General features: G+C 44.1%; 1 protein-coding gene across 3 annotated transcripts in view; it reads right to left on the bottom strand.

Annotated features, from left to right (window-relative positions):
* Positions 1 to 15,835, bottom strand: part of PRICKLE2 (prickle planar cell polarity protein 2) — a 339,195-nt gene that overhangs the window by 84,497 nt on the left and 238,863 nt on the right. For all 3 annotated transcript variants that reach the window (XM_007192394.3, XM_007192396.3, XM_007192395.3), the window contains one exon: positions 15,276 to 15,459. In XM_007192394.3, the coding sequence (XP_007192456.1) occupies positions 15,276 to 15,459 (184 nt within the window). The remainder of the gene's footprint in view (positions 1 to 15,275; positions 15,460 to 15,835) is intronic.

Raw genomic sequence — 15,835 nt, 5'->3', positions numbered from 1 at the left:
TAAAAGTAAAAAATCTATAAAAGTTGGAGCATATTCATAAACTTTTAGGCATCCAAAAATATAGCTTCAAAATATAAGCAAAACAGGAATACAAGAAGAAACAAATCTATAAACAATGTGAGAGATTTTAGAATATGTCTCTTAGCATCGACAGACCAAATAGACAAAAAATTATGAAGGCTATACAGTATATTATAACAACAGTAATTATTGTTCATTAATTCTAACACCTTTCTTCTAACAATTTGGAAACATTATTTTGTTTATTCTTACTTTAGAGTGGGAAGGAAAGATTTCACATCCTTATTCTCCAAATGGGGAACAGAAGCTAGAAGGTGCTAAGAAACTTGGTGAAGGTCACTTAGGCAACCACGGTCTGAAACTGAACTTCTCTGATTCATAACTCTTTCCTGAACTTGAATGCTTCCTTTTCTGTACATCTGCCTGTTCTACGGTCCCTAGGTATTTCTCCCTGGTATTGTAAGGGGAAGAGTGGTGAAATAAATTAACTCAGCTCTCTAAATTCTGGCTCTATATGACAATGTGCAAGTCATATACTTTCTCTGAGATTGGTTTCTTAAATATCACTTACAAGGTTTAGGTTTAATAATCTTTGAAGCCTTATTTCTATGGGTCTTGTCTCCTCCACCCCCACTCCCTCCAATCTCTGGACAAGAGCTTCAGACTTAGTTCTCAATTTTTTTTCCTTCTTCAGATGGGCTTTTCCAAGAAAAGTGTTTTCATACTAATTGGCCTTTCCAATCAGTAATTATATGTGGGCTTCCCTGGTGGCGCAGTGGTTAAGAATCCGCCTGCCAATGCAGGGGACACAGGTTCGAGCCCTGGTCCTGCAAGATCTCACATGCCATGGAGCAACTAAGCCTGTGTGCCACAACTACTGAGCCTGCGCTCTAGAGCCCGCGAGCCACAACTACTGAGCCCGTGTGCCACAACTACTGAAGCCCGCATGCCTAGAGCCCATGCTCCGCAACAAGAAAAGCCACCACAATGAGAAGCCCGCTCAAGGAAGAGTAGCCCCTGCTTGCCGCAGCTAGAGAAAGCCCGCACACAGCAACGAAGACCCAATGCAGCCAAAGAGAAATAAATAAAATAAATAAATTTATTTTTTTAAAAAAGTAATTATATGTAATACTGGGTTCTTGAAATACCAGGTTCTGGAACAGTTTCCCTATAAGGCAGGAACTGTTACTATCTTCATTTTATAGATGAAGAAAAATGACTTCACCAAGTTAAGTAACCTTTTCCAATCATAAATACAGCCAGAGAGTAGCAGAGCTGGATCAGGTTCCATATGTATCTGATACCACAGTCATGGCTTTTAATCACTATGCTTGGGAAAGACCACCCACTGACCATATTTCAGCAGAGCTATTTCTCATGTCATAGTCACCATCCAGATGAATTCTTGATTTCCACACAGCAATGGGGTCCAGGAGAGGATGGGTGCTTCAAAACCATGCACAAGTCCAACCTCAAATTTACTTTTATAGTTTGACTTGACCCTCTCCCTCAAACAGTATGAACAGAGTTGCCAAGTGGCTGACAAAATTAGTTGGTTGGCATTTCAGCTCCTTTCTCTGCCTGTGTCTCTCTCTGTCCAAGGTTATGACGCTTGCAATGATTTGCAAAATGACGGAAGAGGGAGAGAACAAAAAAGGGGCTTAAGTGTTCAAAATCTTGACCATCAAAACTCGGGAAATCATAACCTACCTCCTCCCCTCCACCGAACACTTAATGCCAGTGAACATGAGGATATCACCTCTTATTCCTAATACCCTTTGGCAAGAATCAGAAAGGAGGTTTCCTAGCACCCCAGGATTGCAGGGCAAGAATGAAAAGTCATCACTGAGCTAGGCTAGTTAATGTTTACAGTCCCTCCTAGGTTGCTGCTAGACTTTTTGGTACCTTAATGGAAATTAGAAAAAGACACCCCCCTCCACCCCAACTACAAATGACGAAAAGCAAGCTCCCAGTCTCAGAAGAGAGAGTCCTGTACCACACCCAGGTAAACTGCAAGGTGTCCTAGGTTAAATAAAATGTCCTACTCTGGTTGGTAGTCACCAGAGCCCAGGTGAATATCAACCTTTAATCAACCCCTTGGCCAGGCACCTTTGTGCAGTATACAAACTGTACAACTGTATGTGGCAGCCCTGATCCCCTACCAAGCTGAGAGGTTATGAATTTATCCTTTTGGTTCAGGAAGTATAGGGTCAGAAATTACCTGAATAATTATCTTCCCTTAGCAAGATGTGATCACTGAGTTTTCACCAGTCTTTCTAACTGCCATAGCAATAACAACCACCACTACTTACCAAGTGCCAACTACATGTTAGGCACTGTCCTAGAGCATTTACAGAGATGATGAAATAAGCCAGTCTGTGGAACTGATTTTTTAGTGCCATCCATCTGGATGTTGATGAATTTCTGTCCCAAATCTCCGTTTTTACTGCGCATAATTAATATTGAGCAATTCTTTCTGACAGTACTTGGTCAGAGGGCTCAGTTACTTCCTAAGGCAACCATGAAACCTTAGGAAGACTCCAGCACTGGCATACAAAGATGCTTGCCTTCCTGTTTGCTAAAGAGCAACTTCATTCATTCGCTTTACTGAGGTATTTGAAATATAATAAGCTTCACATATTTGAAGTATACAACTTGGTAAGTTTTGACATATTCATATACCCACAAAACCATCAGCATAATCAAGATACCGAAATACCTATTACCTTCAAAAGTTTCCTCTGCCCTTCTGTCATTCCTCCCTCCCACTCTCTCCCCATCCACCTCCCTATCCCCAAGTAACCACTGATCTGCTTTCTGTCACTACAGATTAGTTCAAATTTTCTATTTTTATATAAATAGAATCAAACAGTATGTACTTTTATGGTCTGGCTTCTTTCACTCAGAATAATGATTTTGAGATTCATGAATATTGTTGTATATATCAAGAGTTCATTCCTTTTTATTATAGAGTAGCATTCTACTCTATGATACAACACAATCTGTTTATCCATTCATCTGTTGATGGACATTTGGGTTGTTTCAATTTTGGGCTGTTAAAAGGAAAGCTAAAAGCTGCTATTTTTAAAGCTCCATCCTTAAGGCATTGTCTCATTTAATTCTCACAGCCATGCTACAGTTGCATAATGACATTCTTATTTTTCCGATGATGACATGAAAGCTCATGGAAGTGGATGAACTTGGCCAATGTTTGTGAGCAACAAAGCTAGGATGTGAACACAGAATTAGTCAGTGTCAAAGCTTATACTCTTGAACACTACGAGCTCCGAGGGACAGGTACTTACAAGGTAGAAGCCATGGGACACCGGCACAAAGCCTGAAGTCTGTGTGGGTCTTCCGCAAAGAGGGACTTTCTACACCTGCCTGTGAATAACCGCATGCTACACAAAGCACAACGTCAAGACAGGGCCTGGGAAGCTCCAGTTCTACACTGGACCTGGAAAAGAGCCACAGTGAAATCACACCTAGACTAAGGGCTTGCACTTAACGGGCACTTAATAAGTAACTGCTGAATGAATCCATGGCTGAATGCCCTAGTGAGTGAATGAATGAACGGATGGACAAATAGATGGAGACAGGTGGAGGAAGGTAGCCACTAGTTGCCTTGATGGTAGATTCATCCAACCATCCCATGAAACTGCTCAAAATGTCTCATGAGTCAGAAGGCAGAGGGGATCATCTTGATAGTAAATCAACTGTCGCAGCGGCCCACACCATAGGCTGCTCAGTCAGCAGAAAGGGTGTGCAGCTGTGAACGCCTACAGGCTGTCGAAGTCCTGAGGCTCACTCCTCATCTCCAGGATCCCAGAACACGTTTACTATAAAGGTTGGAGCCATCTGCCTTGAAAGCTGGGAACTCCAATGGCAGGTCTCCCCTCCCACGTCTGCAAACGGGCCTTGGCTTCTCCAGGCCTTGCACTCTGCAAACGAGCCTTGACAGGGCCCTGCTGGTGGCATCTGGCCACCCTGCTGCTGACTTCGTCGGGCAGAGGCCCTCCAGTCTACACCCCAATTCTGGTCCCATCTCTGACAGCTCCCTTGCAAACGAGATCATTAACAGGCAATTTTATTGAAGGCTGCACAGACAGGCACATTTCCCACTGCCATCCGATGACGTCAGTGCATTTCTGGAGCCAAGATCAACAGAGCACCGTTCATGTGACTGGTTTCCTGAGAACTGGAGGAGACCGCATGCATTCAGGCTTCCTCCTAGCTTCCTTCTCACCTCCCCTCCCCACTCACTCCTCACCCAGCACTGAGAACACGGGGGTAAGTGACAGTGAAAACTAACACGAGAGAGGCAGCTTAGAAGAAATTTAATCCAATCCACTTGCAGAGCCACGTGTCTCACCACAGCCATGAAACTCCATTTTGAGCTCAGCATGTGCTGATGGAGTAATGAAATGAAGATGACACAGCAAATGGCTGGCGAGTCTAATGATGGTTTTTGTGGAGCTTTTAGAGCGGTTATTAGATTCCCTCCCTATGAACCAAAACGACCCAGCAGGCCTAGAGAGATGGACTACTTCGTCGTTCTTCTCTCCCTGCACCCACACCTGCCAGCCTCTGTCCCTCTTGGTACAAATAGCTTCTTACATAAAAAGAACAAACTGTCAATAGCCTGAAAGTGAATGGTAAAGCTGAGTGCCTGGCACTGCGGCCCCAGCCCGGTGGTGAGTCACAGATGTAGAATTCATGATTCTGCAACAGCAGGGACCAGAGCATCTTCTGGGCTAACAGGCCAAGGAGAGAGCTGAAGAAGCAGGACCAGTCAAAGAATTTTAAGAGTATCTTGAATTCTCCTTTAACAAACAGCCTTGTGTTCAGGCCATATTCAGGGTGTGTCAGTCAGGGGCAACAAGCTGGGGATGAAAGATGTCTTGCTCACGGGGAAGATGCTGGGGCTCATCCTCTATTACTACCCATGGGCAAATCTGCATCAGTGTCTCAAAGACCCAGCCAGTGAGGCTGGTGATGACTGCAGCTACCATTTTATGAGGACCTACGATGTGTCAGCCTAGATCTCCTAGGCTCTTTAGACAGTTAATTCATTTAGCCTCCATAGCTACTTTAGACTTTGGCATAAAAGTCTCTTCATTTTACAGACAAGACAACTGAAGCTTAGGGCATCCAAGGTTATAGAGCTAATACGTGGTAGAGCCAAGATTTGGCTCCATGTATTTCCAACACTGCTGGTTTTCCGTAACCCACGAGCAGCGGTTCTCAAGCTTTGGCCTGTATCAGAAACACCTGAAGGCCCTGTTGAAAGAGAATGCTGGGCCCACCTCCAGAGCTCTGGTTCAGTAGGTCTGGGACAGAGCCTGAGAATCTGTATTTTTTAGTAATTTCCCAGATGATACTCATGTTGCAGGCATGGGAACCAGATTTTGAAAACCACCAGAATAGGCTGAATCTGAGTAATCTAACCATCATTCCAAGTAACAACTCAGCTCAGATGTCACTTCCTCAGACAGGCTTTCTTTGCCTCCCCCCGCAATCTAAAGTAGATTCTCCAAATCAGGGACCAGCAAACTACAGCCTGTGGGTCAAATCAGGCCCGCTGCCTGTCTTTGTAAATAAAGTTTTATTGTCACATGGCCATGCCCATTCATTATGTGTTGTGTACGACTTCTTCTCCATGACAACGTCAGAGTTCGGTATCTGCGAGAGAGACTGTATGTCCCACAAAGCCTAAAATATTTATTTACTATCTGCCTCTTTACAGTAAAATTTTGCCAACCCTGGCTCTAAATCACATCACCCTTTCTTTATTGCTTTCCCAGCATACATCACTCTCTGAAAGTGTATTGTTCATTCAATGGTCTGTATTCTCCACTAGAGTGTCAGCTCCCTAAGGGCAAGGATACTTGTTTGTTTGTTCATGGCCGTTCCCGCCGTAGCTGGAATATAGTTATCACTTGATAAATATCTGCTCAATGAATATGACTGTTGAGTGCCCAGGTATGTGACACAGTACTAGGAACATGACGGCCACGGGAGGAAGAAGACGAAATGAGGTTGTCACCAAGCGGGTTCCCAGCCAGGATGAGAGATTGAGAAGAGCCAGAGATAAAGAGATTGCTGATGGGGAAACAAGCCTTTGAAAGTAGGACCATGCTACTTCCTGCAGCGATGGGGAAACTGGAGGTGGGGAAAGAGGAATTCCTTAGTCACCAGGGTCAACCGGAGATGAGGAGCCATCTCCCTCCCCTGAGAATGAAAGAGCCTAGTGTGATGCATGCCGCTCCCTCCTCCAACACATGCCAAGTTGGCTTCCTTGGATCTGATATCCTGGGTGGATCACCATGGAAGGCGGGGGCGGGAGGCGGGGTGGGTGTGGAGGAAGAGGAGCCCAAATAAGGCTGGTGTGAATCCTGGCTCTGCCCATTACTAGCTGTGACATCCTGGTCAAGCTTGATTTTCTCTGAGCTGCAGGGTATTCAGTGGGAAAGTGGAGGATTTTATACAAGGATTAAATGGGACTGTTTATTCATATAACATCTGTTTATTGAATAATGCATCAGACATTATTTTAGGCACTGAGTATGCAGCGGTGAGCAAGACACTCTCTGCCTCCCTCCAACAGGCTCACATTTTAGAAGGCAGGGCATATGACAAAAGGGGTAGACATAAACGTATGTAAAGTATGCATTATGCACTTGGCATGGGGAAGGTTCCTTGTTCCCTCTCTAGTCACCTGTGAATGGGGGATCTCTGTTGCCTTATCTCTGCCCGCAGGCAGAAACATCAAGGTGATGGGTAATGGGGGCTCCTTCGATTTCCCAGGGGGAGGGACAGCAGTGGGACTACCCAGCCCTCATGTCGGCTACCTTGGCAAGAGCTCGACACTGCATGGACCCTATTCATTTCTCCCCAAACCATAAAACAACACACTCCCCCAATTTTTTGTGCAGATACAAAGTTGGTACGGATTTCATCTTACTTCTGAGCTTCATGTAAATCTCTGAACTTCTGCAACAAGCCAGATCTTTGCAGGGCGGGCTTCCTCATGTCATTCAGTAGCAGCTCAAAGACCACCTCCCCACAGAGTCTGCTCCTGACCGATCAATCTAAATTAGCTAATTCCCGCCGTCCCCAACACTCCGGCCCACAGCTATGATCACAGAAGCTACTGTATTTCCTTCATAGTATAAATGAAACGAGACAAAGCACTAGGATAACTCCCACAGCACCTAGGATAGTGCCTGGCACATGCAAGAGTTCGTTAAATGTTTATAGCACTATTATTAGCATCATTTTAAAAATCACAATGTTGAATTACCTTAGTCACTTGTTTTCTAATGTATAGGTCTCCAACACCTCCACTGAGAACTACAGTGCAGCAGAAACCTCAGTGATCTTGGTTACCGTTTTACCCCCAGTGCCTAGAACGGTGCCTGACACAGAGTAGGTGCACAGGAGATAAGGGAAGGAAGGAACGGAAAGAGCCCGATCGCTATTGCTTTGTCACAATGTTCTCCAGCGTACGCTCTGACTCATTCTTCCACTCTGACTAGGGGGGTACAATGCAGTGGAGGGCTTCCATGAAGCCCACCCACTGGAGACGGCTGCTAAAGAGACTGTGAGAGGCAAAGTCAGAGAGGCAGAGCAAGGAGCCATGCTTCCGGCTGACCTGCAGATCCTCAATATAGGCCATTCTCCTTTGTGGGGAGGTTCTCCTTGTACTCTGAGTGGCCTACAGAAAACGCCCCGGGGACTCACTCACTCCTCCCAGGCCCAGGGACTGTGATGATACAGGTGACCCCAGGCACCGAGGAAGGGGGTGACAGACCTCATTTCTACAGCAGACAGCCCCCGAAGCCCGCTTGGGACACTGGGTTTTTCAGAGTCAGGTGGCTCCGTCTGGCCCCCTGTCCAAGCTGCTCTGGCTCAGTGGAGCCAGAACTTCATTAGAAAGAAGCTGCACCTTTACAACAATCCCACAGCAGAGAACCTGGAGAACAGAAAGGCTCCTGGAGCAGCACAATCAAAATGATTTGATTAAAAGCCTTTGAGCAGGCTGAGAAGGAATCCTGGATTCTGGTTAACCCAGAATGTTTAATGTCCCTCTTCCACTTGACAGAACCTTCTTCTGTCCTGGACGGTCTTATGTTCCTTCCCCGCTTCTTCCTGCCTGCTCAGGGCAGTAGTAATCAGCAACACTTACTATAGCTTCACAAGAAGAGTGATAAGGAAACAATCATTTTATTGAGCATCTACTATGTGTACACACTGCCCTGGGAACTTTCTACACACTCCCTCACTCGGGGCCAGATCAGCCCTGGGCTCTCGAGGTCTAAGAGCATCAGCTCCTGGCTCAGGGTATCTGAGATTGAATCCCTCTCTGCTACTCCTTAGCTGTGTGACCTCAGGCAAGTTATTCCACTTCTCTGAGCCTTGCTTTACTCACTTCTAAAACATAGACAGAAATGATAATTACCGAATAAGGTTGTTATAAGAATTAAATACAGTAATGCACACAAAGTTGAAAATGGTGGTGGGCACACAACCAGTGTTCGATGAAAGTTTAAGAATTTTCTTCATATTATCATCATCATCAGGAGGAAACTGAGGCTCCTGGAAGCTGAACAACTTTCCTGAGGTCGGAAAGGGATGGAGCAGTAGTCAGATTTACTGGACTCCGGAAGTGAGGCTCTTTCCCACTGGGCTATGCTGCTTCCCCTTCACCTGTGCCTCCCAATGGGTTCTCCAAATTTTACTGTGACACAAATGGTCCTCTGGTTTGGAAACACAGAGGGCTTCTGCCAGACCCTTGGTTCCTCACACTATGTTCCAGACCCTGAGCCTTGGAGCTGGCAGCGCTGCCACAGGTTTGTGCTGCTGCATAGTCCTTCCCAAGATGTCACCCATCTCCTGCCCCTTTGCAACCTAAGACATCTCTGAAGCAGCTGGGATTATTAGGGGAATGTGCTTAGAATACATACTTTTAAGAGAAATAGACGGAGCAGGAATAATGGATACAGACTAATTCTTCATGTAGAAAAACATTTAAAAGATCTTTATCTTTTCACTGTGTGATGCAATCCTGAACATCTCTGCTTCTGCAGAGGATTCCGGTGACCTGCCTGCCTCTTAACAAATAGTGGTGGGGTGCCTGCCACATGTCAGGTGCTGTGCTAGGTGCTGGAGAATTCCCGAAGAACAAAGCAGACAAGATCTCTGCCCTCCTGGATCTTTTTTTTTTTTTTTTTTTTTTTTAAATTGCAAGCCTGGAAAGGCAATGAAAGGATTTTTCTTTTATTTATTTATTTATTTATTTATTTATTTATTTATTTATTTATTTATTTATTTATTTTTGGCTGTGTTGGGTCTTCGGTTCGTGCGAGGGCTTTCTCCAGTTGCGGCAAGCGGGGGCCACTCTTCATCGCGGTGCGGGGACCGCTCTTCATCGCGGTGCGCGGGCCTTTCTCTATCGCGGCCCCTCCCGTTGCGGGGCACAGGCTCCAGACGCGCAGGCTCAGCAATTGTGGCTCACGGGCCCAGCCGCTCCGCGGCATGTGGGATCTTCCCAGACCAGGGCTCGAACCCGTGTCCCCTGCATTAGCAGGCAGATTCTCAACCACTGCGCCACCAGGGAAGCCCCCCTCCTGGATCTTAAAGCAAAGTGGGGGAGCCAAATATTAAACAAAAAATTACGCTGCTAAGTAATTACAAGTTTGAGAGGCACTAAAAAGGAAAACTGTGGGGACTGTCAGAAAGCGTGGGACTGGAGACCTAGTCTTGTATTGGGAGAGCGGGGTGTCCAGAGAGACTCCTTGAGGAGACACAGTTAGTCTGACATCTGATGGATGAGTAATAGTCATTAAATTAAAATGTAAAGCCAAATAAAGAATTTTAGGTACCCTCAGCAGAGAGATTTTTAGAGTTTCACAGGGCTCAAAACCAGCTAATTCACCCCCATCTTTAGGTAGTACTGGAGGGTCTATTTTGCCACATACGGAAGAATGCTTTGAAAGCCAAAAATTGGGCAATTACTTCTAGTATCCACTCTTCATCCTTCCTGCAATAGTTTGAAGTGAACGTTGAGAGTTCCAGACAAATAACCCAATGGCTACTCTTTACGTGCAAAAATACGGTTAAGGTCAAGGTAAAATGACTAACATTTGGTGACATCCACATTTGAGAACTCTCAATGGATACCTGGAGTATCCGAAACATCAATGAAAAGGACACTCAACTCAGGAGAAGCAATCTGATGGTCTCTTCAGATTTTCAAGGATCAGGAGTAGAAGCACTAATAAAAAAAACATATCCTCATGTACCCAATGAAGTCTATCCACCCAGAGGATGCACCGGTTACATTTCTGGAGGGCAGTTTGGCACAATGAATCAAAAGTCTTAAAGAGGTTTACACGTGACCTATCCACCTCTAGGAATTGTCCTGAAGGCGAGGAGCAAGCAAGTGTACAGAAAGGTTGGCTGCTACTGTTTACTTAATATAGAGAAAAGCTACGAAGGATGCACACGTTCAAAAATAGATTTTCAGTTCAGGGTTGTTCGATGGTGGTACTCTTGGCATTTGGGAGGGGTCAATTCTCCTTCGAGCAGGACCGTCTGATACTTTTCAGGCTGTTTAGCATCCCAAGCCCCCACCCACTAAAATACTAGTGGAGTTCCCTTGTCATTTTGACAATAACTACCCACTTCTGAGATTTTTTTTTTTTTTTGATGTGGATCATCTTTAAAGTCTTTATTGAATCTGTTACTATATTGCTTCTGTTTTATGTTTTGGTTTTTTGGCCTCGAGGCATGTGGGATCATAGCTCCCTGACCAGCGATCGAACCCGCATCCCCTGCACTGGAAGGCGAAGTCTTAACCTCTGGACCGCCAGGGAAGTTCCCCCACCCCCCAACCCCCGCTTCTAAACATACATTTCCAAGCGCCCCCTAGTGGTGGGTGGTGCCACTACAGGTTAGTAACTACCAGTGGAGAACTACACAGCCACTCCAAAAGATAATCTGGGTTTAAATATAGAAAAAATGCAGAAAAAAAGTTCACAATACATGAACTGAAAAAAATTTCAGGATAAATGGAGAGCATCATCACATTTTTGTCCAAAACAAAACAGAAATGTACCCTATATAGATACTTGTTACACACATGCAAAAAAGGTTGGAAAACAATCTTCCTTGGTTGGTAGAATTATGAGTGATTTTTATCTCCTTTCTTTCTTCTTATCTTTCCGTTTTTTTCAATGGGCAAGTCTTCCCATTATAAAAGGAGAAAGCTATTCCTGTTTTGGAGGACAAATGGTGACCCACCTGTCACCTGTTCCTCACACCATTTCACTTCTTGTTTTGACTTATCGGGAGGATGGCAGGATCCACCTCAGAGAGCACTGGCCTCTGCTTGAGCAGCGTGGGATCACCTTTTTCACTCTGCCAAACACTCAGCCTCCTTTCAAGGCAGCAGCTATAACACCAGGGCTAGGACCTGGTAGGTGCTCAAATAAAGGTTTGCTGAATTGAGTCATCCTTTTCTTGTCCTGATTGGGCCAGACTTGTGCTGACACGTCCTCCAGGTTCTACCATTACTTTTACCCAGTGGTTCTCAACTGGGGTGCCCAGCTCATCCCCCAGGGGCAATGGGCAATAACTGGATACGTGTTTGGTCATCCCAATGTTGCGGGGAGAGGGTGGTGAGTGCTACTGACATCTAGTCAGTGGGGGCCACGGATGCTGCCAATCATCCTACAATGTACAGGACCGCCCCGACACCAAGAATTATTCAGCTTAAAATGTCAATAGCACTGAGATTGAGAAACCCTGCTCACCGTTTTCCTTTCTTAAAGCTTGTTAAATAATTTCCAAATTCTTCCTAAAGTATTATCTACTGTAAATGTATCACCATAGCATCTCTAGGAGACAGGGCACATACAGTAAATTGCTTAAGCCTGAAGAGAAATTGGAGCCTTATAGATGACTTCAGATGGTCAATCAGGGAAGACTCCAGTTCTCTGCTCTGCCTACGCAGGGCTCTCTGGATAATACTAAACACCTCATTTGCAGCGAGCAGAGGCAAAGGATCTGGGGAACTTCTCTGATCAGTTTTCAGTCCAGCCATTAAAAAATACAAGATAGAAGCCTTTCTTTTCCAGCATCGACTGTCATATTTATCATTTTCCACACTATTTTAAGGTTGCGTTTTGCAGCTAACGGATTTTTATAAAATTAAGTGCCCGTGTTCAAGAACACCTCCCTAAAACGGAGGTAACTTTCATTCACATTATATTGAACTGAAGGCATTTCTCAGAAGAAATAGAATAATAAAGAGTGTCACCTGAAGGCATATTACCAACCCCACGACCAGGGAATAAAATGAAAGGTTTCTAACAAGAATGAAAACACATTACTTGGAACCCTAACTGGTCTTGACTATTTCTCCTCCAGCACAAAGCATTTTAATGTTCACTGTAATTTCTCTTGATAGAAAAATGGTTTTTCTCAAACCAGAGACAACTAACATCGTATTAAACATCAGAATTTTTATTAGTAAAAGGCATTTAGGGTCTCAAATTTTTCTAAAAGCTACTAGGCAGCTTTTAAAAAATCTTTAAACCTATAATCAGTTCCATTAATACTAGACTTTAAAAGATCTCATAATTAAAAAATTTGAAGACCATTTTTTTCATGCAACATGATCCCCTGAAACACCTTTAATACAGATCCATATTTTATTAGGCAAATATAGAGCCCTTCAAATGGCTTAAAGAGACAGTCTCTCTCTGGAGAACAATTTCCTTTCTAATCAATCATCTGTATCATATAGGTTTGAGTAAGTGTAGGGAATAGAGAAAACCATTTAAAGAAAAATACAGTTATAAGAGACGGGAATATCCTGCCACCTGACATAATTCAAACCACTTGTTTAATAGCATTAATCATTTTTTAAAAAATTTATTATTTATTTATTAAAAAAATTTTTTTTGGCTGTGTTGGGTCTTCATTGCTGCGCGCGGGCTTTCTCTAGTTGCAGCAAGCGGGGCCTACTCTTCATCGCGGTGCGTGGGCTTCTCTTGTTGCGGAGCACAGGCTCTAGAGCGCAAGCTCAGTAGTTGTGGCACATGGGCTTAGTTGCTCCCTGGCATGTGGGATCTTCCCGGACCAGGGATCGAACCCGGGATCGAACCCGTGTCCCCTGCAGTGGCAGGCGGATTCTTAACCACTGCGCCCACAGGGAAGTCCTAGCATTAAACATTTTCTTTCAAAACAAATCAAAGAAAGTCATTTTATGTTTTCCAAAGACGTTCACTTTGGATGAGGCAAGTGGCCTTCAAAAATACATAAGCACTTACTTTTGGAATTGGTGAATGTAACCAAGACCTTTAGCTTCTGCAACTGTCTGTTCTCTTGGGGCAGTAGAAAATGTTCTCTGAATATGAACATCATAGAATGATATTTAATGGCCTTAGAAAAGAATCTACCTAAGCAGGGAACTGAAAATAGCTTAACTTTGGAATTCCAGGGCCCAACTCAGCAGGAAGCAATGTGAATAAAAGAAGGGTGGGTCTCTTAGAAGCTGCTGGAAATGAGGTTAGCAAGAAAACGAAACAAGCTCACAGCTGTATCGAAACAAGTTCACAGCTGTATCGAGGTGTGAAAACTCACTGCTCAAGTACTGCCAGTAGAATCGCGACGTCAAACACAGATATTCAGTCACCCACCACCTCATATGAGTTTCCAGACAAACTCAATCAAATACTCTCATTCTTCTTCAACTTATTCTTTAATAATACAGTCTTTACTGGAACAGAAGAAAATCAAGATATAACCTTAACCTACAAATTAAGAGAGAACACACTTCTTTTTTTCCGCTGATAACCCAACACAGAAGTCCCTTCAATTCTCATGGAGATTATTTTCTGTGAATGTTTCTATTCTAAGACATTTTCTTCCTAGTAAGAATCAGAGTAGAGATCACAAACCGGAAGTGCCTGTAGGGCGTAGGAAGATTAACACAAAAGGATGAAATGGGCTTAGTGGAGACTAGGGTGACTTGGAGAGTCATTCTTTCTAAACACTTCCTGGAAAGAAGTACTAGTGCTCAACTCAATGGCCTGCACACAAATCCCTGAAGAGTAAGATTTTAAACTTTAAAATTAAAATTTCCTAATTTTTAAGTGTTAGCAATTTTTAAGTATTAGTGACTAATTCAAAATGTAAACAATCCTTTGCTGGCTAAACAAATCCTGCCTGTGTGCTTGATTTCATCTGTTCATTTACAACCTCAGAAGGAAAGAAAGAAGAATAAGAAATGGCTAACGAAAGACGAGATCGGGTGCATTCAGGGTGGTATGACCAGAGACAAGAAATGGCTAACCAAAGAGATGTTATCAGGGTCCCATCCTTAAGTTCTTGGTGAATTCTTAGGTCTTCCCTAACCATAAAGAACCTTTTCTAAAAGCATCACCACATCTAAAGTTCCTGACTTCACATTTTAGGGTTTTTAAGCTTCAAAACATTGTCAAGACATAGAGAAGATCTCCAGAGAAAGAAACTTCTTGTGTCAGAGGAAGGGTATAGTGGTCGAACACTTAAGATTCTGATAAACTTGTCTCTCAAAGACGCACAGGGAAGATCATGACAATATCCAGCTTACAGGAGGGGCTTCTAAACCAACATGAGGCTCGTGGAAGAGAAAATTCCAAGGACAAAGAAATGCAAAGCAGAAGCTGTATATCACTGAGAGAAATGCAGTGAAACGAAAGAAACCAAGTTCATCTAACCAAGCTAATAATATTTACAGCCTGTGGGCAGTGCCAAAATATTTCAGGAAATGTCAATGTCTTTCTTTGTAAAGCCAGGCCAAACTTTTGAACACAGCATTAGATCACTGGGAAGAATAAGGTAAGTCCTTATTTCCTTATTCTCCTTTACAATGAATCTTAACATTAAGATTGATGGCCAATGTAGAACGTCCCTTCCCTCTCCAAAAATGAAGTTTCACTATCTAATGTTTCTAGACGTTTCTAGACAATCTTTTGGTAACAGTTAAAAATGGCAATACAGAATGAATTAGCCATGGCCCACCCAAGGCTCAGTTTCATTTCTCTTCCTGGTTTCCCACTGGGGCCCCAGACATCTTCATCCCATGTAGCCCCACTTGTCTGAATCAGCAAAGTCAACTCTCCCTTCTGAACTGGAATGAGGAAGGACGGGTAAGACAAAGGTAAAAGGCGACCCCACAACTGCCCTCCCATCAAGAACGGTACCTGTTCAGGCTTCAGCCCCGGCGGGACCCAGGCATACTCCTCCAAGGCACAGCCTGAGTCGTCATCCGAGGTCGAGTTCCTCTGGAAGTCAAACATGAGTTTGCTGACGGTCTTCTCCATCGCCAGGGGCATCACCGTCACCATGTGCTCCTCTTGAGGGCACTTGCAGTGCAGGCAGATCTTCCTGCAAGCAGCAAAGGCGGGAGGTGAGAAGGAAGGCAAAAGAAACCATTTTTTTTCACTTGGCCTGCCACTCACCAGCCCGTGGATCCCAAACCATAAACACGTTCCTTGGCAACCGGCTTCGGGCATCTGAAGGAGAGATCCATAGCACGCCTGTCTTTGTAGAAGGCGTGGCACTGCGTACCTGGAAACGTCCTGAGCCATCAGAGGCCACCAGGTAAGCACGCTAAGGGTATTTAAACGTGGACCTCAACCTTTTCTTCTAAATCAGTACCCCAAGAGGAATGTCAAAATACCTTTTATTTTACTAGGTAGAACACTAGATATGGACCATGACCACAATTTCCTTGACTGGAATAGTAATTAAATATACACAA

Source organism: Balaenoptera acutorostrata, chromosome 10, assembly GCF_949987535.1.
Source record: "Balaenoptera acutorostrata chromosome 10, mBalAcu1.1, whole genome shotgun sequence".
Taxonomy (NCBI): Eukaryota; Metazoa; Chordata; class Mammalia; order Artiodactyla; family Balaenopteridae; genus Balaenoptera; species Balaenoptera acutorostrata.
This window is presented reverse-complemented; position numbering and strand designations above follow the sequence as displayed.